The sequence below is a fragment of the Caretta caretta genome, chromosome 1, assembly GCF_965140235.1.
Source record: "Caretta caretta isolate rCarCar2 chromosome 1, rCarCar1.hap1, whole genome shotgun sequence".
NCBI classification, from domain to species: Eukaryota; Metazoa; Chordata; order Testudines; family Cheloniidae; genus Caretta; species Caretta caretta.
Window position 1 is genome coordinate 250,986,980 of NC_134206.1, and position 26,724 is coordinate 251,013,703.

Sequence of the window (26,724 nt, forward strand, 5' to 3'; positions counted from 1 at the left end):
GCCTGGCGCTCCGGGGCCGACAGTTTACGGTGCTAAGCCAATGCCTGGTCTCTTGACAGCACCGGGGCACTACGCACCAAGGAAGTCTGAGCCAGCGTCGGGCGCTTCAGGCCTGGCAGCTGCAATGCAGCCTCCATCAACAGTTGCTTTAGGCGAAAGTCTCTTTCTTTCCTTGTCCTTGGCTTAAATGCCTTGCAAATCCTACACCTTTCAGTTTGATGTCCGTCCCCCAGGCAACGTAGACACGAGTTGTGGGGGGTCACTAATTGGCATAGGTTTGCGGCACATGGTGCAAGCCTTGAAGCTGCAGGCCTGCGGCATGCCCCGCGGCCTGGGGCAGGTGCTAGAGGCCTCCAAGCACCTAATGACTTAAGTGTCCACAATCTGTATGTAAACAAACTGATAACAGCTACTCTAAAGGCTAAGGGACTTGCTCTTCTATGAGAGAGAGAGAGAGAGAGATTGTTCCAATGCCGCCACGGATGGTAAGAAGGAACTGGAGGGGGCTGGGCTGGCCGGGGTATATATGCACGGCGCAGTGGTGCCCCTCGGGGGGCCCGCCGGCAGCCGCTAAGGGAAAAAGTTTCCAACGCTGGTGCACGCGGCGTGCGCACACCTAATGTGGAATGGACGTGAACAAGCACTCGAAGAAGAAACATGAGCTACTCCCCAACAGACATGAGTTTGGAGGTCTCAGTTAGGCCACTTCACCTGACCGTTTACATATTTTTGCATGCCTGCCCGTCTTCAAACAGGAAAGTGCAATCTCGAGCAGTGTTATGGTATAAGCCTGAGGTACAATAAATAGCTGTGAATAGAAAACATCCTGTAACAAATATGAGCATCTACCGAGGCATACAGTCTCACTTTCTAATTAGGTATTTACATGCCCTCACCCCGTGCCCCTCCCCATGCACATCATCATGGACTCTCTGCAGTAAAATGTGTGCCCTCATTTCTGCACTAGAAAAGGCTTCCATAGCTTGAAGAGGGACGAATACGTACCAGTGAAGGCGCAGTGCATGCAGGAAGGCAGAGAGGCCCTCCATGACAAGCAGAATAGCTACAGTCAGAACTGCAAAGATGGCAAAGATGATGAAGACCCCAATAAGTCCTCCCCAGCCGCTGTTCTTCAGTCCAATGTTCATCACCATGGTCCAGAGGACCTCTGATAACTCTGCAAAGCAAGCAGCGGGGAAGAGCAAGAATAGTTCAACCATCACAATGGTAAAAATCCATACGCCCACCCCGTTCGCTGGATGGAACAATCCATTTGTTCTGTGCTCCATCATTCACAATGCCTTCCCTAAAGGGAAGCTGTGTGCAGAACGAATGGGAAGTGGGTATATACTGCAGCTGAGGTGTAACATCCTGGTCCTCCGTACAGCCCCATTGACTTCAGTGGAGCACTGCCAGTTTACACTAGCTGAGGATCTGGCTCTATGTCCTTTTGCGGAGCTGTGTGTGTGACTGCACCTGCCAGAGATCTTTAGAGAAATCCAGGCTGCTTTCTCCTGAGATCTCCCTTTTGTTTCTATCAGAGTTATAATAGTCTGTGCCATTGTAGTAGTTCTGGTCCCCCAGACAGTGGGATGTCAGGAGCGTCCTTCATGGTTTTGCATTTCATCCTTACTGCCAAAATCAGTTCCCTTTCTTACCACTGACTGTCTACTTGATCTCCAGCTAATGTTAAGATCTGTGATCGCGGGCAATAGGTGCCTGTGTAAAAGGTGGGTTCTCTTGGGGTTCAAAATTATTTCTCTGATCAGTCTATCCTATGATTTTGCCTTGCAGTGCCGGCTACAAAAGTCCCTTGCGAACGCCTGTTCTCACTTTCAGGTGACATTGTAAATAAGAAGAGGGCAGCATTATCTCCTGTAAATGTAAACAAACTTGTTTGTCTGAGCGATTGGCAGAACAAGAAGTAGGACTGCGTGGACTTGTAGGCGCTAAAGTTTTACAATGTTTTGGTTTTGAGTGCAGTTATGTAACAAAAAAAATCTACATTTGTAAGCTGCATTTTCACGATAAAGACATTGGACTACAGTACTTGTATGAGGTGAACTGAAAAATACTATTTCTTTTGTTTATCATTTTTCCAGTGCAAATATTTGTAATAAAAAATAATAATATAAAGTGAGCACTTTGTATTCTGTGTTGTAATCGAAATCAATATATTTGAAAATGTAGAAAAACACCCACAAATATTAATAAATTTCAATTGGTAGTCCGTTGTTTAACAGTGCGATTAAAACTGCAATTAATCTTTTTAATCACGATTAATTTTTTTGAGTTAATCACATGAGTTAACTGTGATTAATCGACAGCCCTAGTTTTTACATGTCCCTCTTGACTATAGTATCTAGGCACCTAATAATCTTCATTGTATTTCTCTCCACAGCACCTCTGTGCTACTATCCCCATTTTACAGATGGGGAACAGACGCTAAGTGACTTGCCCAAGGTCACACGGTAAGTCTGTGGCAAAGCCAGGAATTGAACTCAGCTCTCCTACAGTCCATGCTGGCACCCTAACCATTGGATCATCCTTCTTCTATCTCCTTGGACAGTACAGAAAGATCCATAGACTATATTTTGATGTAAGAGTTCAGATGAATGGGCTATCATCTTAGGTGCCAACAGTTGTAATGAACACCTCTGCTAAACCTCCCAAGAAAAACAGGTGTTCAGATGTTCATAAAAGGGTTACCTGTATATTTAAGTGCATGTCACCCTTTTACTCAAATGTCTTATACTTTTTATCACTTTATCTCCAGTATAAGGCTAGTGTGACTTGGCTTCTAATTAAGTCCTATTAGACTCACTTATGTGCCAACAAGGCTGTTATAAGGGGAAGTGCAGCTCACCCCTTCCAATCCAGGGATCTCTGCACTCCTTCCTTCTGTAGTTGCCCATTTCTAGATTGTAAACTCTTTGGGGGCAGGGACTGTCTGGTACTGTGTTGGACAGTATTTAGCACAGTGGGGTCCCCAGTACATGACTAGGACTCTTGGGTGCCACAAAAATATAAATAATAAATATATAATAATACTTAGAGTTGGTCAAAAATCAGAAATTCTGTCCTACGGGGAATTCTGATATTTTCACATTTGTTTCATCCCAAATCAGGATGAAAAGTTGACATATTGAAATTTTTCATGAAATGGAGAGTTCTAAAAAATTTTGGTTGGAAAATTTCAGATCCAAATGAAAAGTTTAGCTATTCCCACAGCAAAATGTTTCATTTTTAATTTGCTGCACGTAATCAAGATATTTCTTTTCACGTCAGTTTGACATTAATCTGTGTCTGCCTGAGCTGCCCCAGTGCCTCGCGGGGAGTTGTAATTCTGGTGCCTCATGCTCTCATTCTCCTTTATGGGCTGGGTTCCTGGATGTGCTACCTCTTCCCATGATGGTTCAATCAGTGCATCATGGGAAATGTAGTTCAGCCAGACAGCCAAGGCCACAGCGTGGACATGAGGAACCACAATTACAAGACACCAGAGGGACTCGGACTTTAAGGCCAAAAGGGACCATAATGATCATCTAGTCTGACCTCCTGCACATCGCAGACCATGGAACCACACCCACCCCCTCCTGTAGTAGGCCCATAACCTCTGGCTGAGTTACTGATGTCCTCAAATCATGGTTTAAAGATTTTAAATTACAGATAATCCATCATTTACACTAGTTTAAACCTGCAAGTGACCCGTGCCCCATGCTGCGGCAGTTTAGGTGAACAGATTGAACTGCCACAAAACATTTTGATTTTGTTCGACAAACCAAAACACGTTTATTTGGGTTGACATTTGGTTTGATTTTCCTGATGGGCAATTTCCCTGATTTTTGGGGAAACCAAAATTTTCCCCAGAAAACTTTTTGACAAAAAATTCCCAACCAGCTCTACTGAAATCCTTTCTGTAGCAGCCTTTCACAGTCACTACCTGAAGAATAACGAACACAGAGTGATAACTCACGTGCATGAGCCAAGCTGAGGGCCCAGAGCCGAAGGTAGGATGCTGTGTTGGAGATGCAGCCCAGGCAGTATTCAATCGTGTGGATAGCTTGGTGGACAAACGTATCGCCAAAACTGAACTGGAATGATGTAAAAATGAAGCTGCTGAACAAGCAGCACTAAATGAGCGTAAGTGAACAGCGCAGTGCTGCCTTAATGTGCTGCACATTGGTCTCCTCTCTCCTCTTCATGGCAGTGGTAGCAACACATGGGTACTTCACAGGTCAAAAGGAAAGGTTTGAAAATTGTTCCTTCTCCTTTATTTTCCCAGCCCACCATTCGGAAGAAAGGCAACTTGAGGCAACTGCTAAAGAACTACCCTTTACCATCCCTACAACTTAACCCCTGCTGGGGGGTGGCAGTGAGATGACCACTGTCCTCCTTGGGCTCCCCTAAGGCCTGAAGCTTTAGTTTATGGCTGGAACTGCACAGGAAACCTGGTGGCAGATGCTTCTGGGGACATACGCCGAATCAGTGCATTTCTTAAGAGCCATCTCCCTCCTCAGCCAGCCAATCCCACTTCCCGAACTGCCAGCTGAGACTGAACCCCCTCCCCCTGAAGCATCTGGGACTGCTGTGAACCTCAGTCTAGGCAGAGTGTCTGCTGCCAGAGGCCCACATCCTGGGTTCCCCCAGTTCAAATGAATGAGGCCTAATGGCCTCCTCCCCCGCCACACACACACGTTACAGGCTGCAAGGGTGCAACCCTGAAATAAATGTGGAGCACAAGGGGGCTGATCCAACACGACTGAAATCAACGAGAGTTTTTCTATTGTCTTCAGTGGGTGTTGGATCAGTACATTCAGGTGAGAATTATGCTCAACTTCTGTCACTATCTTAGTTGCTCTCACCTTCCTCTCCAGATTTCAGGTTCTTTTAATGCCGAACACTCCTGTGCTTTTTCCACCAGGACAACTGCTTTTCCTTCGGGCAAGTCTACATTTAAAACATTGCACCGATGCAGCTGCTCCGCTGTAGCACTTTAACGAAGACGCTCTAAACCGACAGAAGAGAGCTCTCCATCGGTGTAGTTAATCCAACTTCCCAAGAGCGGTAGCTATGTCAGCGAGAGAAGCTTTCCTGCTGACACAGTGCTGTCTACATAGGGGTTAGGCTGGTATAACTACATCACTGAGGGGTGTGGATTTTTTGCACCCCTGTGCAACATAGTTATGCTGATAGAAGTTTGTAGTGTAAACCGGACCTTCGTGATGGGCAAAACCTCAGAAGGTGCGGGAGATGTTAAACCTTGGGCTTCAGGGCTTAAGCCAACTCTAATAATTAGAGAGCAGGATGAGACTTCTATGGGGAGCTGATTGTTCTACATCTGCCTTCTGCAAGGTCCTTACGCCTTCCTCTGAAGCGGCTGGTACTGGCTAATATCAGAGACAGGGTATGGGACTGGATGGGCCTGAAGTCTGATCCAGTCTGGAAGTTCCTATAGTTAGGTTCACACCCAAAACCTCCGATGCTTAGCCTCAAAATCTGAACCTCATGGGTTCACAGAACTGGGTGAGAAGATAAAAAAGAACAGGTTCTCCCACAGGAAGTACATTATGATATGCTACACGCTGGCTTTATTTGGCCAGCTATAAACCCAGTGAGGCATGAAAATGAACAATAATAGATGGGGAGTGGAAGGGGATGGAGCGTTATACCTGTCTGAATCTCAACAAAGTTTAGGTTCAGATTTGGTCAGAGGATTGGGTTAAGGTTCAGGGGGCTCTTCTCTTACAAGGAATGGGTTCAAGAGCTTTCCCTGAAACTACTGAAAAGGCCGCAGGCAAATTCCAAGACCTCAGTTTGGCCTTGCAGAAGATCATCCACATTCCAGTCTGACCTACTTGCAGGTAGGATTCATAAGGGCTGCTCCTCCCCCGTCCCGTGTTCTGATTTCCCTACCTCTTCATCATGGTCATGTCCCGCATGGCCACCACTATGGTCTTCCTGACCAGCTTTCTTGGCGTGATTGGAGTCAATGATCTCCACTTCAATGTCACCAGCAGGGTTTTCTGAAATGGCTGGTGTCTGGAGCTTTCAAAAAAGAAAAGAGAGAGGCGAGGTTTGTATTATTCAAATTGCCTCAGTGGTCCTACAGGTCAATAGATGCACTATGTAACTATACCTATACGTATGTGGAACATAATTCCCCTATATTGTTGTAGCACAGACTATGTGTGACATATTGGTGATTTCAGCGACAGTCAGACATTTATTAGACTAGAGAAAGAGTGTATTGCTGCCTCCATCACTAGGAATAAATAAATTCTTTAATTTCTAGAACATCTTCCAGCCAAGGATTGCAACATAATTACATAATTTACATGCACTACCTTCAGCCTCGCAACCCCTCTGTGAGGCAGGGGGATACCATCTGCATTGGGCAGATGAGGACACTGTGGCACTGAAAGCCTGATTTGCTCCTTGCAATCACACCAATGCAAATCGAGAATAGTTGTAGCCAATGGAGTCATGCTGTTACAAGCCAGAGGAGAGAATCAGCCTCACAGAGACTGAGTGATTTGCTCAAGGTCACACAGTAAGTCTGAGAGAGAGATCTGGGAACAGAATCCAGATCTCCTGACCTATATCCGGTGACAAAATCTCAAGACTATCCACCCTCTCTCCATAATCAGTATTTGTGGAGCATCATCAAAGTGCACAGCATTATAATACACACAGGATGACTTGATCCATGCCTCCAAAGACCATGAACGAGTATGTGAAGAATCTTATAGCCAACATAATATAGGGCACAATAAAAGTCTCATTTTAGTACTGATATAGCAGCTTGTTAGGCCAGATCCTGGCATTCTTTAATGCTTCCAACATGTTTTGTAGGAAAGGTCTCATAATAATGTGTTTGTTCTGTTGCACCAGTAATCTCTGTGATACCTGCTTATCTTAGAGTTGTCTTGAATATCATACAAAGAGCGCCTTTTGTTAGAGCTGTATGAATCTGGCCAAATCATAGAATAGAATATCAGGGTTGGAAGGGACCTCAGGAGGTCATCTAGTCCAACCCCCTGCTCAAAGCAGGGCCAATCCCCAATTTTTGCCCCGGATCCCTAAATGGCCCCCTCAAGGATTGAACTCACAACCCTAGGTTTAGCAGGCCAATGCTCAAACCACTGAGCAAATCTAAGATCTGATCAGACAGCTGACATATGAAAATCATTGGTTGGAATAGGGGGGAAAGATGGAAAGAGGAGGAAAGATATCAAATGTTATTGGCGTAAAGCACAAGCTGGAGTCAACAATGTAAAACTTGCCTGAAAATCCCAGAAGAGTTACACAGTAAGAAGTTACAGGACAAATGATAGGTTATGAGCTACTGGACTGGAAAAGGTCACTTAGCATAACTAGCTGATCTCTTTTTAAATGAAAACATCTGTGCCATATAAAAGATACTCCAGTCATTACATCTAACTACCAAGAAAAGTAAATTAGAAACAAATGTGATAAAGAACAGAATTCACAAGCAGCTATGACTGTTATGTGCAACAGAGTAGGACCAGGGGCTTTAAAACTTGCTCAGATGAGTTCTATCATTTAAGGAGGAAAGCATTATTTACAAGTGGTCAATCACTTTTAAATCAGGCATTTCCCCAGGCACTGTATACGTTCCCTGAGAGCACCATTTCTGCCCTGCTCCCCGTTTATATGGAGCAAGCAATCAGCCATAACAGTGATTGTGAACTGAGCACAGCAGGGAACTGAGGTAATCACCAGACCACTGGCCTCACAATTACTTTTTTCTAACTGCTTCTGACCTAGGATATAGTTTTTAAAAAACACTCAGTGTTGGCCTAACTCTGCTCCAATCAAAGTCACTGGTAAACACTGTTCCCTCTAAGCTGCGTGCGCGTGTGCACACAGATCCTAAACCCCGCACACACGGCAAAACACCACGCACACAACAGTTTGCACAGAATTAATTTTTTTGTGCACACGGCCTGTCAAAAATTAGAGGGAACATTGCTGGTAAATAACTCCCATTAACTTCAACGGGAGCAGAGTTAGGTCCTATGCTGAGTGCTTTGGAAAATCCCACCTCTAATCTTCAGCTCTGGCCCCATGTAGTGAAAACAGAGCTGTCTGCAACTTCTGATCGCAGCAACGGACTTGTGCCCTTACCATACGCTGAGCTTTCCGGTGATTGGCTCGGAGGATGAAAGGTTTAAACAGAAGCATCCAGGGAACGGCTATCAGGGCAAATATGACCAGAAAGCTCTGGACTTCTTCCTACAAGGGACCAAGGGGGGAAAAAAAAATCTGTTAAAGGGACGTCACAAAAGCTTTTTTTAAAAAAGCTTTGCAAGTGCAATTATGGTCAGAAAAGTGATTCAGTAAAAATGGTCCCTTCTCACTCAACCAGTCTGCTCCCTGTGTACCTTCAGAGTGTCATCTGCTTGCTTGGTGACAAAAATAAGCATATTTGCACTCCTGTTAACACTGCAGTTTGCACTCCTTTGCACTCCTGTTAACACTGCAGACCCCACACAGCTATTGGACAGCGAGTCTATTCCATCTTAGGCATCAACAACAGTCTTGGCAACTGAGTCCAAACTGCAGGACAGAAATCTGACCTCAGAATGCTGTAGGGTTGCACAGATGCGACGAAGGGCAGAATTTGTCCTGCAGAACCTTCCTTATTAGAGATTAAGTATGTATGAGCCAGAAAGAACACAGCTGGACTTTGTGAAGCCGGCATGAATTTGCAGGGCTGACAGTTAGAAAAAACATCTTCTCACGTATTATCTGACCAAATGGACAGAGCTGGTAGGAAAACAGTTTTCTTTTGGTGTAAGATTTTGACTTTTCGTTAAAAGTAAAGAACCTCCAAACCAAATAATTTTTGATCAAAAATTGCCTGAAAACAAATACATTTCGGTTTTCAGCCAAAAATGTTGAGTTTTCAGCTTTTCCGATGAAAAATCAGAAATTCTAGAGGAAAGCAGACGTTTCTGGAAAAAATTTTGCTTTGTCAAAAACCTGGTTTTATGTCAAAAATAGTTTCGCCAAAAAATTTATGAGCAGCCCTAAAAACGGAGTCACCACAAGACAATAGAGCACCACAGCTTTGCTTCCACACTCACTCTCCCAGTCTTGGGCGCGTCATCACTGGGGTCAGCAATTAGACCCATTTCCTCACTACCGGAGCAACCTGAATTCCAGTAAAACAATGCTCCCCAGCCTGGCACCTGGCACTTGAGCCCCTCTGCGCCTCCCCAGTAACAACGTTGATTTCGCTGCCTGGAGACAGGATTTGCCTCTCACAGAACAAAAAGACAGCAGGGTTAGACATTAAGAGGAGATACTGCTTTCACTAGAACCAAATTCCACCCTACACAACCCACCACACATGGAGGTGTGATGGAGGGCAGAATTTGACCCTGTCAGGGTTTCCTCCCCTCTCTGAACTTTGGGATACAGATGTGGGGACCCGCATGAAAGACCCCCTAAGCTTATACTACCAGCTTAGGTTAAAACTTCCCCAAGGCACAAATCCTTTCCTTGTCCTTGGACGGGATTGCTGCCACCACCATGTGATTTAGACAAAGATTCAGGAAAAGGACCACTTGGAGTTCCTATTTCCCCAAAATATCCCCCAAGCCCCTTCACCCCCTTTCTGGGGAGGCTTGAGAATAATATACCAACCAATTGCCTTTAATAAAAGTACAGACCAGACCCTTTCTTTAGGACACTAAATTCAATCAGTTTCTTAAAAGAAGAACTTTATAATAAAGAAAAAAGGAGCACCGCTGTAAAATCAGGATGGAAGGTAATTTTACAGGGTAATAAAAAGATTTAAAACACAGAGGATTCCCCTCTAGGCTCAACTTCAAAGTTACAAAAACAGGAATAAACCTCCCTCTTAGCACAGGGAAAATTCAAAAGCTAAAACAACAGATAATCTAATGCATTTCCTTGCTATTACTTACAATTTTTGTAATCTTAGATGCTTATTTCAGGTAGGGTTTTAGGAGATCTTTTTTTCCTGCCCTGGTCCCTCTCTGTCCAAGAGAGAACGAACAAAACCTCCCCCGCACAGATTTGAAAGTATCTTCTTCCCTTATTGGTCCTTTTGGTCAGGTGCCAACCAGATTATTTGAGCTTCTTAACCCCTTACAGGTCAAGGAGGGATTTTATGCTACCCATAGCTGTATGTTTGACCCATAGAAATTTTCTCAACAGACTTGAACTGTTTGAAAGGTAGGACCAGTCTAAACTGCTTATTATACCAGTGCTTGTCTAATTTTCAAACTAACATAGCTTGGGGCCCACACACACCAGTTAATGAAGCTGGGCTGAAATGGCTCTCTAAACTTGGGGTAAAACTAGGTGTAAATATACTCGAGTCATTACCTGGTGTGGATATAAGGGACCGTTTGTAGGATCGTTGTAATTAAACAGAAACATGTTGATGAAGTGGATGAGAATGCTCGGTGCTTTCTGGGATACATGGACGTCGAAGCGGCACCATTTGAAAATAATCATGAAGACCAGGTAACCAAACAGGCAGAGGATAAAGATCATCTCTGGAATGAACTGCAGGACGATGTTTATGGTTTTCTTGAAGTAGCTGGAAAGACAGAACCCCACCGAAGGGATTGGTGCGGCACACCCGGGACAAGGTCACTGGGTTAGGGCTGTGGAGCACATAATGTAGTCTCCGAAAAATGAAACTAGCATTGTACAGCTATGGATGGACAAGGGAGAAACGTGTGACTTGGGCAAATTTAGGGATTAAAGGTACTATTAAGATATAAATATTATTTTACACATTTTCTATTCAGGTCTTACACTTTGCCTATCACTATGGTATCTGAGCATCTTTATAGATTATTACATTAAAAAAGTACATTAAAAGAATGTTAAAGTAGCAAACATTAGGAAATGCTAGAATTAAGATTGCCCGTGCAGCCCTAATTCATACCCCCTTGTGTGTGTGCATGTGTGTGTACATGATCACATACTACTTTTCTATAGGATCCCTGCTGCAGTCAGTGCACAGGAGGGATGGTGCTTGCTGAATGAGCAGTTATTCAATGTTTTGTTTTCTCCTCCCTGTGTGACCCCAGGCCTTATTTATTGCATACCATCCACACCCTGCACTGAATGCAGAATTATTAATTTCCTTATGGGCTTTTCTATGGTGCTCTCATCATATTACGTTAGTTCCTAACAAGCACTGGTGAATTTATTTTCACAGCACCCCTCTGAGGCGAGACCTTTTTAGCCCCATTTTACAGATGGGGAACTGAGGCATACAGATTAAAGTCAAAAGTGCCCAGTAATTTTGGGTGCCCAATTTGAGGCATACAGGGCCTGACTTTTCACAGTGCTTAGCTTTATATAACACTGTGTTCAGAGCACAGCGCCCATTGACTGCAGTTACAGCTGTGAGGGCTAAGCAATTCTGTAGATCAGACCCAGGGTCTCAAGTTGGGCGCTCCAAAAATGAGGCATACACAGTTAGGGGCCACCTGGGAAAAGTTTGGTTTAAGGGACTTGCCTGGCATCACACAGGAACCCTATGGCAGAGGCAGGGATAGAATCCAGTTCTCCAGGGGAGCGTTCAACTGCCTTAACTATGAGACCAGCCTTCCTCTTCCTGCAGTTTCCTGCTTCATTCACTATGTACCTTCTGACTTTTCAGCAAACGAGGGTCCTATAGACAGCCTCATCCACTACACAACCTCCATGAGATCCCAGAACAGAGTCTGGGTTTTGTGGATGTAGTATACATATAAGGCCTGATCCAAAGCCCACTGAAGTCAATGGAAAAACTTCCATTAACTATAGTGGGCTCTGGATCAGGCCCAGAGAGAGAGATTTTAGCCAAAAAAGCTATAGATTCTACATATAAAATTAACTGCACTTCTGTATCTCTGAAAATAGTTTGTGAAATCAAGAACACACACACACACACAGAGATCACTCAGCAGAAAAGCCACAACCCTAATCAAGAAGAGATTGTGAAAACTGGTGACCTATTGCACTTGGTTTGGTTTCAGCAATGAATTGGAGCAGTGATGTGCATCAACACACAGGGCTTGCCCATCTGCATTAGAGGGAAAATTCGCTTCACCTGCAGTAAACCGAAGAATCAGCCTCGATGTGGGTGAAGTGCAGGTGTGGGGCACCGGCACGATCAGCAGGGTTGCTGCATGGCTGGGGTGACCATATTTCCTAAAGTAAAAACGGGATGGCATAGGACTCGCTCGAGCTGCCCTCCCCCCTGCCCATGGGTCTCGCCAGAACTGACCACACCCCTGCTACCCATTGCTGACCTCCCCTCCCCTGATCTCCGTGCCCCATGCCACCCAATGCTGGGGCTCACTCCCCGAGCTCCGCGCCGCCCAGGGCTGGGGCTGAACCCCCAAGTTCCGTGCCTCATGCTGCCCATGACTGGGGCTGACCCCCACCCCCCTGAGCCCCATGTCACCTGCGGCTGGGGCTGAGCACCTGAGCCCAATGCCGCACTGCAGCTGACCCCCCCCCGAGCACCACATCACTATGGGCTGAGGCTGACCCTCCCACCAGAACTCCCTACCCCATGCCTCCTGCGGCTGGGGTTGAGCACCCGAGCCCCGTGCCTGCTGGGGCTGACCCCATAAGCCCTGCTGCCCAGCACCTCGCATCGCTGCCCCCCCCCCCCAACGTTTCTCTGCACCTGCACCCGAGCTTTTTGCTAAACTGGGCATTCGTTCATTTGCTCTTGCCACCTGATCAGCTGGGAACAGCAAACAGGACAAATGCCCATTTTTGTCAAAAATGTCGGGACAGCCAGGACAGAGCTTAAAAAGAGGACTGTCCCAGCCAAAACGGGACCTATGGTCACCCTATGCACAGCCCTCCTGTGGCTACTACCCTATCTTATGAGCGGTAGAACTGTGACCCATCACAGGTCTATCTCCTCACCTAGCTAGGTTTTCATAGGGCATGGCTACACTGGAAACTTCAGAGCGCTGTCGCGGGAGCACTCCCGTGGCAGCATTTTGAAGTGCGAGTGTGGTCGTGCACGAACGCTGGGAGAGAGCTCTCCCAGCGCTCCTGGTAACCCACCTCCACGAGGGGATTAGCTCCCAGCGCTCGGAGCCTGTTTACACTAGCGCTTTAAAGCGCTCTGACTTGCTGCACTCGGAGGGCGGGGTGATTTTTCACACCCCTGAGCCAGCAAGTTAGAGTGCTATAAAACGTACGTGTAGCCAAGCCCATACTGTGCTCATCATGATAAATGAGCACCAGCTAAGGTCCAATTGGCACTGCAAACTGTAACCATGTTGTAAATGGGTCTTCTGACTCAGCTGTCAAGTGCAGACATACCTTACTTCCAACCTGTTTTCCTACAGGCTTAAGTAGAGGCTTTGATACAAACAATAGTCCAAGGCTTTCACTTACTTACAGGGACATCGCTAGGTCCCATCCGCACTAAAACATGTTGCAAGTAGGCTGAGAGACAAGTGTGCGGTTACTGGGACCCCTGACTCAGCGATAGCCGTGGTAGAAAAGTGAACGGTACAGGGAATGTTGGGCTGGGCAGAATTTTCTGCAAGGCTGAAGGCCAGGAATGCAAATCTCCTTCAGTGGAAGCTAAGGCCGTGGAAAATACGTAAAACATAAGTACATAAGAATCACTTGCTGATAAGGATAAAATATTCTGGCCAACACTTGATCCTTATCAGGATTTTCCACTGTACCAGACGAGGGTGCGGTGCCCAGGCTTCAGAGAAGGAGTTAAAGCTGCGAAGCTATTCATGAGCAGCAGCAACAGGCTTAGAGTCCACGCCTCTAGCCCAGTAACCCAGAGCAGCCTTTAAAAGGCATGCGCGAAACCGTTACACTTACATGTGGTTGAAAAGACTGAGTGTGACCCCAAAGACCATCTGCGTAATCCCCATGACGACAGACATCTTCATTTTGTAGGAGTTTAAGAACGTCAGCTTGTTTGCAGCGATGTTCCAGATCTTCAGAAAAGCGAAGGGAGAAATGGATGAAAACAGCAGGATTTGGGGGAATGCTTTTGATAATGACAGGTGAAAAATCATTAGACCATTAATTTCAAATGCCATCAAACTCCTTTTGCTAGTTCTACTTCGAACGGTCCCAAATGACTGAAATCTAAGTCTGACTCATAATACACTGGATTTATATAAAGCTTTTCACCCAAAGATTTCCAAGATAATTATTATCCTGTTTTTAAACAGATGAGGAAACTGAGGCCCGGAGTGCTGAAGTGACCTAAGATCATGCACATAGCAGGCCGGTGGAAGAGCTGTTAATACAACCCCGATCTCTCCAGCGTCAGGCACTAGCCACTAGACTGTGCCATAGATGCGGGAACTACGGGTGCTACCGCACCCCCTGGCTTGGAGTAGTAATAACAACGCAAATACATAGTTTCCACCCTCAGCACCCTCATTATAAAAATTGTTCCAGCACCACTGGACTGTGATGTCTCTCTCGACAGCAGAGGTGGATAACAATGCGAATATCCTTCCTGCCTTCATCCACTATAAAAAAGGTTTCAGAGTAACAGCCGTGTTAGTCTGTATTCGCAAAAAGAAAAGGAGTACTTGTGGCACCTTAGAGACTAACCAATTTATTTGAGCTCATGCTCAAATAAATTGGTTAGTCTCTAAGGTGCCACAAGTACTCCTTTTCTTTTTATAAAAAAGGTCTCCATGTTCGCTGGAGGAAACAGTGACCTGTAGAACACGTGCTCATTTCAACTCAAGAAAGACTATTCTCATGCATGAAACTGAGAGACAGCTCTGGTCACCACTTAAAGGAGCAGCTGAACCGTTATGGTTATGGAAACCATTGAAGGCAGGAAAGCCTGTAAGAGAATCAGAGGATTCACTGGACTACCTGAAGCTGAGCGAGAAATTAAGGATGAAAAGTACCTTGCATGTAATTCAAATAGTTTATTTGCCTCGTTTTCCACTGTGGAGGATGTTGAGTAGATACCTACTTTCCTCTTCAGGCAATACTTGTGAGATACAGTATAAAAAGGAGCCGGGGAGCGGGGTTGGGGGGGAGGGAGGCTGGATGGGAAGGGAGGTTTGCTGGGAAAGTAACATACTAGTTATTTATTTATTTAGCTAGTAACATACTAGCTTCTACACACGCTTTAGAGTAGGATATACTATCATTTTGAAGGAGACCCCAAAACAGTCAGATCTCAGTCTAGGGTGATGATTTCTCTTCAAGGTATAAATGCATCATACCATCCTACTAAACCCGCCCAAAAGTATTCTCCACAAAAGAAACAAGCCAGGCCTTTATAATGAGTGAACTGGTTAAATCCCATAGAAATGGTCATATTAAAAAAAGCAGAGAGACAAGGCGGGTAAGGTGATATCTTCTATTGGACCAACTTCTGTTGCTGAAGTGAGAGAAACTTCCAAGCTCACCAACAGAAGTTGGTCCAATAAAACATATCACCTCACCCACCTTGTCTCTCTCGTATCCTGGGACCGACGCGGCTACAACAACCCTGCAAACACACCAAGAAATGTGCGGCACTGTCCATTTTCTTACAGCCTGCTTCTTTGTTAGGATTCCTGTTAGAACTTTCAGCTAAACCTGTGCAGTACTGGAGAGAAAAGCTGCCATCTAGTGGCCTGCTGGGCTCATCACAGTTATTCTTGTCCACTTTCGTGTTGCTGTATGCTGCACATCTACATTCCAGTTAAATGACACAGCTGGGATAATTGCTTTGTTTCAATAAAATCCAATTAACTAATAATAATTATGCAGCAAAGCCCATGTCCTGCCCTAAAGCTAGCTGACCCAATCACCGGTGGATTACCAGAGTGCCGGGGAATCCTCAGATGGCATACATGGAGCCACTGTAATGTCTTCTATGCACAGCCGGTGGAATATGCCCATTGTCCACTTTTGCCCTCCTCCCCCCACATCCTTGGATGCCAGAATAGCCCACTGGGAGAATTAGCAGCCAGAGTAAATAAAAGCGTACGGCTGTTCTAATTTACACCAGCGAGTGGACACAGATGGTCCCAGGAGTGGGGGAGGGAACATACAGCTGGCTTAAACCCACTTTAAGGCCACTTCTTGAATTGCAGTGAATGCTTCTCAGCTACACTGCCAGGTCTGGGCCCAGGACATTAACATGTTACTGTGCTGCTATGAGTTTCTTTGCCTTGTTTTTTGACAATGAAATCACATCTAGCTCTTTTACGAACAGAGGCATGCTGGATGAGAATGAAAGGGAAGTAGGGAGGTTGGTGCTAGTGACCACTTGGTGCTAACTGAATTTCATACCCAGCATGAAGAAAAAGGGTTCACACAAAATTGCAATGATGGGGTATTAGATGTCAATAACTCAAATTTGGAGACATTAATAATCCTTACATTTATTCAGTGCTTTAAATCACTGTACACACATTAAGGAGTTAATCCTCAAATCAAAATGATGAGATACATAGGTACACGTTATCATTATCCTTATGCAGTTGGGTAAATTAAATCCACTGACTCACAGGCAGAGCAAGGATTAGACTCAGAATTTCCCAAGTCCCAAATCTGTGCACAAGCCTGCAGACCACACAGCCTCTATCTATTGGTCATGGCATGAGGGGAAGGAATATTGTACTAAAATCTTGACGGCTGAAGATGAGCATCCTAAAAGACTCCATAACTAAGGTGTAATGGACTTGCAAAGAGCAGGAAGTGGCCAATGTGGCTTTGGGAGGGACTGCTTGCATATTTGAAGGCTATACACAAGCTGCTGATGTACTAGATCTGGAGACGTGAGGAAGGAATATAACTAAAGATCTTGGACCAACTGAACTTTATTACCGGATCAATTCCAAATGGATATGGATTTCCTGAGTAGACTCCAGGGATCGCTGGATCCAACTGCAATAGTTGATTTTCTTCAAGAACATGTGGACTACAAAAGAAAAGAGAAGGGGCAGGTTCTTACTGCCTCAACCTGAGGTTTTTCTCTATCAAGAGTGCTAAGTACTACAAAATTAAAAATGTCATATACCCAAGGCCTACAGTGGCATTGTGCGTGTGCATATGCTATACATGTGTGTGTGTGTGTGTGTGTGTGTGTGTGTGTACACACATACGTGTCTATATTGGATATACAAGGCCTGACACTCCTATTCCAGCTACAATGAGTCTGGGAGGAAACACATCAAGGTAGCATCCGAACAATTCCGGAACGTCTAGGCAATTGCTCTCTAGCATTTTGATTGTTCACATTGTCATTGAAAAATCTGAAGGAATGCCACAAATTCATTTCTCCCCGATGTGTGGATACTAGGGGCTAGATCCTCACCCTCATTCCAGTCCCTTCACACCTGGTAAAAGGGCTGGAGGGAGCAGTGTAAAGGGCTCAAAAAGCCCTGTAAGCTGGACAGGAGTGGGGGTTCCCCAGAACAGGAACTGAGGAAAACTGCCATAAAGCTGCCTTCCAAGACCCCCCTTGCTAGCATCATAAGGACCATGTCGGTGGCAGGACTGGAGGTGGGACTGGGCCTTAGCACACAGTTCTGCAGAGGTTCCAGGCAGTACTGCGGCCCATAGGGCAGCCCAGGGGAGGCTGCCATAATTTAGACAGGCCCCCAACACTATTTAAATTATGCCAGAAGCTTCCCAAGCTCCCGGAGCATGAGAGTTTTGGTACATCAAAGAATCTCAGTCCAGGAATTTATTGGGCCTTGGAATCTCTTGGATACAGACAATGAAGCCGGATCGTGAATATAAGAACGGCTATACTGCATCAGACCAAAAGTCCACCTAGCCCAGTATCCTGTCTTCTGACAGTGGCCAATGCCAGGTGCCTCATAGGGAATGAACAGAACAGGTAATCAAGTGATCCATTCCTTGTCGCCCATTCCAGCTTCTGGCACACAGAGGCTAGGGACACCATCCCTGCCCATCCTGGCTAATAGCCATGGATGGACCTATCCTCCATGAATTTATCTAGTTCTTTTTTTAACCCTGTTATAGTGATATGGGGCTGTGTACAGACAGGGGAGGAGAAGAAGTGGGCAGGGCAGGCTCCAGGAGTAAAAGGGGGCTGGGAAAGGTGAGTGGGAGGCAAGTGGAGTGAGAGAGAGAGAGGTGAGGAACGGGAAAGCCAGGTCACACTCCCATGTGCCGGGTGATGGAGTCCACTATGCTTATGATGGCCCCTCCCCAAGTCAGCAGCTATTTTAAGTATCTGTTAAAATACACCTTGATTTTGAGATGAGATTTGTCCAAACGTGAATTCAGTCATACAGCTTGGTCCATTCACACATGAATTCACCCCAGGGATTCAGCCCAGCCCCACATGCATCCTCAGCAGGTCTTTCTTTTAATCCCCAGGGAACAAAATATTGTTCCATTACATGTCATCTTGCTTTTTGTTTTTACATCATTTACCACTTACTTCCACGTGTTGTTTCTAAACATGGGGCGGGTATGCCAGGAAGAACCAAAGATGTTGAAAGATTTGGAGAAGCAGTCATTGTAGATAAAGCCAGTATAAATGGAGAATATGCCCATGAGCAGGATCAGGTAGCGCCCACCAAAGAAGGTGTTCCAAATCTGCAAGAGAAGAATTCAGGGAGAGCAAGCAACCATCACACAACACAGCAATGCTCGCACTGTGCAGCATGCCTCGAGAGAGGAATTCTTTTACAGAGTCATTCACTCACTCCTCGTATTTCCAGATGTTCATGCTTGGATAAGATGTTCCTACAGAAATGGCCTAATTTCAGACTTGCTGAACACCCAGCCATTTTAATGGGAGCTGCTGGTTGCTCAACATTTTTGAAAATCAGGCCAATTACTTAGACCCCTAAAGGTGGATTTAAGAGCCTGACTTTAGTATCCGACTTCTGAAAACTGAGCCCCAATTTGTACATACAAATGCCAGCTGCAGTTTTGTACAGACATATACGCGGGTGCATGAAACTGCAGGTGCAAAGTTAGAGCGTGTTTGGGGCGATCTGGCCCTTTGTGTTATTATTAGGCAGAGGAACTACTTGCCAAACAGCAAGGCCTCTTAGGTTCTCTGAGTTTTACAGAAGAAAATTCATTTAACATTTTGGGTTTTAGATGCCTTCAGTATTGAGTAAGGATTTTGGAACCCATTGCAAGGCTGACAGGATGCATTCAGCCCTAGGAAACTCACCTCGTTATTGCTTTTCTGGGCCAAAAGTGTCTTCTCGTTAGTGACCATCCAGAGGGCAAAGCCCAGCATAACAGCCCCGTGGCCACAATCTCCAAACATCACCGCGAACAAGAAGGGGAAGGTAATGATAGTGTATGGAGCTGATGGAAAGAGACAGACAGGAGCTCAGTTTCACTGAAGGGCCTCAACAAGAATCAGCTTTTTAAATCAACCACTAGGGTCAGAAGGCCAGACTCTATGCCACGTGTAAAGGGGTGCAGTTTCACTGTAGTCAATGGAGCTGAACTAATTTGCACCAGCAGAGAATTTGGTTCAGCTGTGACATACGTGGTTTTGGATCACAAAGTGTGGTCAGAGACCGGAGGCCTTCCCCTTTGACCCACGCCCTTGGCAGGATCTCATCTTCAGGCTGCAGCAAAGCACGTGTCTTTTTACCTGGATTCATCTCCCTGTAGCTCCCCACACCATAAGCATCCACAATGTTCTGAAAGCCTGCAGTGAACTTGTTGGTTCTGTTGAAGGTGGGTGGGGCCATCTTAGACTGTACTGCAGTCAGGATAGGGGAGATGGTAGAGCCGCTACGTTCCTGCAAACAGGTGACAAGGATGGACGTTAGCCCATTTTTACTAGTCACATCACGCGGTTTTGCCAAGAAACCTTACCCATGGAGTATTATTTGGCTAGTGAACCCTGCCCAACAGGTCTGCATTATACACCCCTTTAGCCCACTGTCTCCCAACCTTGGAAGCTGGTCCCCTCAGGAGACGGGATAGACAGACTAGCCCCAGCAGACTCAGGGCACAGTGGCTGTCATAAATATAAAGGGAAGGGTAAACACTTTTAAAATCCCTCCTGGCCAGAGGAAAAACCCTTTCACCTGTAAAGGGTTAAGAAGCTAGGATAACCTCGCTGGCACCTGACCAAAATGACCAATGAGGAGACAAGATACTTTCAAAGCTGGACGGGGGGAGAAACAAAGGGTCTGGGTCTGTCTGTGAGATGCATTTGCTGGGGACAGAATAGGAATGGAGTCTTAGAACTCAGTAAGTAATCTAGCTAGGTACGCGTTAAATTATGATTTCTTTAAATGGCTTGAGAAAATAAGCTGTGCTGAATGGAATGGATATTCCTGTTTTTGTGTCTTTTTGTAACTTAAGGTTTTGCCTAGAGGGATTCTCTATGTTTTGATTCTAATTACCCTGTAAGGTATTTACCATCCTGATTTTACAGAGGTGATTCTTTTTACTTTTTCTTCTATTAAAATTCTTCTTTTAAGAAACTGAATGCTTTTTCATTGTTCTTAAGATCCAAGGGTTTGGGTCTGTGGTCACCTATGCAAATTGGTGAGGATTTTTTTATCAAACCTTCCCCAGGAAAGGGGGGGTGCAAGGTTTTGGTGAGGATTTTGGGGGGAAATACGTTTCCAAATGGGCTCTTTCCTAATAAAATAAACCTGGTTAGACGTTTGGTGGTGGCAGCAAAAGTCCAAGGACAAAAGGTAAAATAGTTTGTACCTTGGGGAAGTTTTAACCTAAGCTGGTAAAAGTAAGCTTAGGAGGTTTTCATGCAGGTCCCCACATCTGTACCCTAGAGTTCAGAGTGGGGAAGGAACCTTGACAGTGGCGTTGGGCAAAACAGCGCATTCCTATACTGTACTCACTTCCCTGAGGCAAACGTGCTCCCACAGCCGCAAATGAAGGGGCAGGCAGTCCATGAGGGCCGCCCACCTCTCCTCCTTTCTCTGAGTGGGCCTAATGCTGCTGGGTGCTCAGAGCAACTCAACGCAGAGCTCAGCTCAGCCACAACAGCACATGTGGCCCAACTCCAGACGCACCCAGGGACGTCCCCACCCAGCCTGAACCACGAGTATCTCTCTGTCAGGGAATGAGGACAGGAGCCACCAGAACCGGGAGAGCCAAAAATAAGAACAGACAAGGAAAAGGACAGGAGAGAGATAAAAGAGAGGGACAGACGAAAAAAACTGGCAGAGGAAAAAGAAGCTCTGGTGGGTCCTGGGAGTCCATTCCGAAGCAAGAAGGGGGCTCCGATACAGAGTGGTTGGGAAGCGCCGCTTAGCCCCTCACCATTCCCTGCTGGAGAGCCCTTTTTATCTTGCCGGAGTCAGCCACTGGGAACCAGATCTCAGCGATGACGCACTGCTGGGTGATGTCAATGTTACAGCAATTCAGGATGTGGTAGATGGCTTTGATTTTCTTCACCTTGATCCCCCAGGTCCACAAGTTCGCAGCCGCCTCGCACAGCAGCCGCTGGCGGTGCGATTCCGTTTGGGTTATCACCTGCAAGCAAAGCAGGAGCAATAGTGAAGCAATGGGAACTTATTTGGTGTGGTGCCCTTCAGCTGCATTTTAGGGAAGCCTGAGGAAGGATTGCAGGTGTTTAGTATGAGTCAGCCAGACACCTGGTAATGGCATTCAAAGATGTCTGAACATGGACGCAATTTGCCAATCTCTGGAAAGCTGAAATACTGGGGGGGAGGAACGGGGGAGAATTATCACAGCTTCATTCCTGTTAAGAAATTTTCCAGGGAAGTGGCTCAGTAGCTGATACTGTAAGGCACATTTTCCTGACACCAGAAATTTAAAACTCTGCTCATTGCGAGCTTGGTCCTGAAAGGGGCTGAGATATTTCTTGCAGATATTGAGCACCTTCAACACTGATGACACCTTCAGGAGTTCCTGGGCAACAATTGTAGGATCAGGCCCTAGTTCAGTCTCTCTCAAGAAGGCCTCCACAGCTAACAAGCAGAGAGAGGAGTCTGGCTGGCTGAGGCACGCAGAATTAAAAGCAAAATCCTGACCAGCTGGCTAGTCAGCAGTGAGACTATCAGGGGGTCAGTCTGACATGAGCATTTAGAGAGGGGATGATATCATGTCAAATAAACATCTGCATCTCCAACTGCTAGCTGGGACAGTTTGGAACAAAGACAGAGAATGAGGGCTGCCCACTGTGTCGCACTGAGCAGTATTACCGAAAGTTTGCACAACATAACAGGCCAATGCATCAGTCTCATTTTCAAATGGAGGAAAATCCGTGTCTTTATAAATGGGCGGGAGCGTTTTATTTTAACTATCATACTCTTTCAGGGCCCCATCCTGACTTCCGCACACTACTCACGAAGTGGAGCATGGGCCACAGCACTCGGCCCCTAGTTCTTACCCCACATCCTTACTATGCCACCCTCCTGCCTTACAGGTTAATGTGTGTCTAAATAGGGGCTGGGTGACAAAAGTCAAAGCAATCCAAACAAATGAGTTTTGGAAAGCTCAGCGTGATTCAAAGACAGCAGAATTCATGGATTATTTAGGACATTATCAGTGCCAACTAACCAGTCAAATAAATAGATTAAACGCCCAATCCAAACCAATGGGCGTCTTTCCACAGACCGCAATCTGAGTTCAATCAGGCCCTTTAAGAGCAAAGGTCACGTGTGGGATAAATTATCTCACAAACACATGGGTTTTTAATATATCACACGGTTTTGCAATTTATCATGTGCCTTTAGCCAACTCAGCTGCTCAACCAGCTTCACTAGACGACTGCTACAAGTCTCAGAGCCTCTTCATTCAACTGCCACTGGTTTTTTTTCCCCAAAGGAATCTGTTAAAGAAACTTTTGCTTCTTTCCCCTCAAATGTGGAATTTTCCCCACAAAATTATACACCTCTGAGGCCCAAGATGGGTAATTTTCAGTTCTGCCACTGTCACAGATTTAAGGGTTGAGATTTCAAAGTTAGAAACAGGAGATGGATACCACTGGAAAAGGAAGATCCCTGGCTTTCCAGAGTGGTTCAGGACTTGTTACTACACCAAGGGCCTGAGAGATCAGCCATTTTAGGTACAGTAAAGCTATTTCAGGTATTTTTAAAGGGTTTTATGGTGCTCTCTCATCCCTATACAGTTGGACCAGGTGGTAAAGTAGGTGTTTGTATACAAGAGTTGAGATCCCCATCCTCTGCTAAAGCTATTGCACAAAACAAAATAGTTCCAATAAAAACATGTAAAGCTCTCTCAAACATTTGTAAAAACATTTTTCTGTCACATATGTGGCACATACATGATGATGCAATGTGATACAAATATGTTACCAGCACCTCTTGAGGGGAAGCAGTGTTGCCTAGTGGTTAGACCACTAGACTGGGACGCACAAGACTTGAGTTCTATTCCAGCTCTGTCACGGGCCTGACTGGAGAAGTTGGGCAAGCAAGTTCCCTTCTCTTTGCCTCAGTTTCCCTACTGGTAAAACAGGGACAATGACACCTTCTTTCGGAAGCACTTTGAGATCTACTGCTAAAACGTGCTGTAAGAGTATTATTATTATCTTGTCTTGGATGACCTGTAATTCAGCTGTTCCATATTCAGGCTACTAAAACCTTTAGTTCGTACCATACCATCATGTACTCCCTAGATATCAGAGCTGTAGGGTATAAGTCGGGCAGCAATCAACCACCTTTTCTGAGAGAGTCCTACTTTTGTATTTTGTTCATCTACCACCACGCCCCCTTAAGCTTTTAACGTGTGGGGCCTTTCCGGCATCGCTCTCCCTATATCTAATGGAAAATGGCACAGCTACCACCCTGTGCATAAAAAGAAGGCTCTGCCCCAGCTGACAAGTCGCAGAACTGGTCTGAAATCAACAAGATGAAATTAAAAAAAGACCAAGTGCAAATTTACTACACTTAGGAAGGAAAAAAAAAATCAAACCCACACCTACAAAATGGGGAATGACTGGCTAGGCGGTAGCACTGCAGAAGAAGGATCTGGAGGTCACAAATTGAATATGAGTCAACAATATGATGCAGCTGCAAAAAAGGCTAATGTCATTCTTGGCTGTAATAACAGGAGTGTCGAATGCAAGACATGGGCGGTAACTGTCCTGGCTACTCGGCACTGGTGAGGATTCAGCTGGAGTATTGTGTCTAGTTCAGGGCAGCATATTTCAGGAAGGATGTGGACAAACTGGAGAGAGTCCACAGGAGAGCAACAAAAATGCTAAAGTTTAGAAACCCTGAGCTATGAGGAAAGGTTAAAAAACTGGGCACGTTAAGTCTTGTGAAAAGAAGACTGAGGAGGCAGCTGGTAACAGTCTTCCAATATATGAAGGGCTGTTACAAAGAGGACTGGGATTAATTGTTCTCCATGTCTGTCGAAGGTAGAAAAATAAGTAATGAGCTTAATCTGCAGCAAGAAAGATGTAGGTCAGATATTAGGAAAAACTTTCTAACTATAAGGGTAGTTAAGTTATGGAAAAGACTTCCCAGGGAGGTTCTGGAATCCCCATTATGGGAGGATTTTGAGAAAAGGGTTGGACAAACACCTGTCAGGACTGGTCTAAATTTACTTGGGCCTCCCTCAATGCAAGTGGCTGGGCTAGGTGACTTCTCAAGGTCCCTTCCAGCCCTACAGTTCTATGATTCCATGATTAGCTATTCCTGGAGCCTGTCCTCGTCACCAGGTCCCCAATCCTGCAACTGACTGTACATGGCCAGAGCCCCATTTGTGTGTGGATCCCTGCCGTTGTCAGCTGGGCTGCCCAGGACCATAGGAGCCAGTCTGTCTGCATGCAGTCAGTCACAGGATCGGGGCCTAAATAAAGCTAGTGTCACTTACTGCGTTTAAATCCTCAATCCTTGTGTTCACACCATCAGACATTTCTCGACGTTCAGTAGCAGACTCTGGACAGGTATATACTGTAGCACGAAACCTAGTATGAAGAAGGGGGAAAAGACCCAGTCATGCTTACTGTCACTATGCACAGTCATCTGTAAGGCTATTTGCACACTCTTTTCAGTTGAAAACTGGTCCCCATCTCCACTTCATGCATTGAGATGCACTGGCATTGCAGCTGAGGTGCAGTTATACATAGGAACCTCCCTCAACCCAACAGTAAATGAGACTCTCATTCAAATGGGGCTGCTCAGACAACAGGCCTCTCATTCTGTGCTGTGAGTTAAGGTACCTGATCTTCCTGAGGTCATGTCTATCCATACAGCTCTGCAGTGGGGCAACTGAATGGATACAGCTGTGCCACTGAAACACGTCTGGTGAAGATGCTCCCTAGACTGACAGGAGAGTGCTCTCCAGTCAGCATAAAATACCCATCTCCGTGAGTGGCCTAAGCTATGTTGGCAGGAGAAGCTCTCTCGCCAACACAGCGGTGTGCACAGAATCACTTATGTTGGGGTAACTCATGTGGAATATTCACACCCCTGAGCAACATATGTTTTGCTGACATGTAGACCTAACCTTAGTGGAAAGGATTTTAAAGAGTGACAAAAATAACATTTTCTGCAAAGCCAAAGTGGGTGAGGTAATATCTTTCATTGGACCAACTTCTGTTGGTGAGAGAGTCAAGCTTTCGAGCTTACACAGAGCTCTTCTTTGGGTCTGGGAAATGTACTCAAGAGTGCCCCAGCTAAATGCAAAGTGGAACAGATTGTTTAGCATAACACATATTTCAAGGGACCACTCAAGGTGAAGAGACCTGTTAACATTGGTGGGTTACAGATTGTTGTAATAGGCCATAAACCCGCTGTCTCGATTCAGGCCATGATTTTTAGTGTCTAGCAAAGTCATGAATTTAAGCTCCCAGGCTCATCTTTTGAAGATGCTGTACAGGCTCCCTTTGAGGCTGAGGACTGAGAGGTCAGATATAGAGCGATCGTTTTGTGAAAAAACTGTTCACTGCCAGGCAATAGGATATTTTTGTCTTTTTTTGGGGAGGGGGGTATCATTTTGTTATGTGAGTTCATTCAAGAGCATAGTGATTGTCTCATTTCACCCGCTTAGCTGTTATTGGGGCATTTCATGCAGTTTCTGAAAAGTCAGTCATTGAACAGAGCAGCCAATAGATGTCCCTGTAGCACCATGTCTTTACAGTAGCCATTCACCTTTCTCTTTGCATCACAATTGCAAAATCAGCATATCCCCAGTCAGTGAGCTGTTACATGACACTTAAGAGCCTTCACTGAGGAAAATTTTAATAAAACCCAGTTAGTCTATAACGTATGTTTTCTATATTTATTTGCCAGTGTAAACAACTAAAATTGAGAATGTACAGTATTGTGTAGACTGAGGCCAGGCCTACACAAGCAGTGCTATACTGGGATAGCTATAGTTGTATACTACATCAGCAAAGCACTCCTAGCATGAATGCAGCTATTGCAGCAAAACTGCAGTTTGTATAGTAAAACCACCCCCGAGTGAAACAAGCTATACTGGTGAAAGCCGTTTTGACGCTATAATTGCATCTACACAGGGAGCTTCTGCTGGCACAGCTGTGTTGGTCAGGAACCACACTTCTTCACACTCCTGACTGGCACAGCTATGCCAGCCGAAGTCTGTAGAGTTTACCTGGGCTGGGGCGTGAACTCAATCTAAAAGTGTCGACCCCAGTAGAAGCACTTTTATATTGATAAACCTGTGTTCACACTGGGAGGGTTTTGCTGATTTAACTGTACAGGGATAGTTACAGTTAAAGCACGGTATGCATGACTAAGGCCTTGTCTACACACAAAAGTCTACACC

The 26,724-nt window shown here is 45.5% G+C and overlaps 1 protein-coding gene across 5 annotated transcripts in view; it reads right to left on the bottom strand.

Moving 5' to 3' along the window:
* Positions 1-26,724, bottom strand: part of ATP6V0A4 (ATPase H+ transporting V0 subunit a4) — a 53,787-nt gene that overhangs the window by 8,390 nt on the left and 18,673 nt on the right. For all 5 annotated transcript variants that reach the window (XM_048831040.2, XM_048831022.2, XM_048831049.2 and 2 more), the window contains 12 exons: positions 24,808-24,901; positions 21,265-21,477; positions 19,616-19,766; positions 19,181-19,320; positions 18,434-18,591; positions 16,846-16,939; positions 13,870-13,988; positions 10,384-10,600; positions 8,152-8,259; positions 5,917-6,048; positions 3,977-4,094; positions 1,006-1,177 (listed from right to left, as the gene is read on the bottom strand). In XM_048831040.2, the coding sequence (XP_048686997.1) occupies positions 1,006-1,177; positions 3,977-4,094; positions 5,917-6,048; positions 8,152-8,259; positions 10,384-10,600; positions 13,870-13,988; positions 16,846-16,939; positions 18,434-18,591; positions 19,181-19,320; positions 19,616-19,766; positions 21,265-21,477; positions 24,808-24,901 (1,716 nt within the window). The remainder of the gene's footprint in view (positions 1-1,005; positions 1,178-3,976; positions 4,095-5,916; positions 6,049-8,151; positions 8,260-10,383; positions 10,601-13,869; positions 13,989-16,845; positions 16,940-18,433; positions 18,592-19,180; positions 19,321-19,615; positions 19,767-21,264; positions 21,478-24,807; positions 24,902-26,724) is intronic.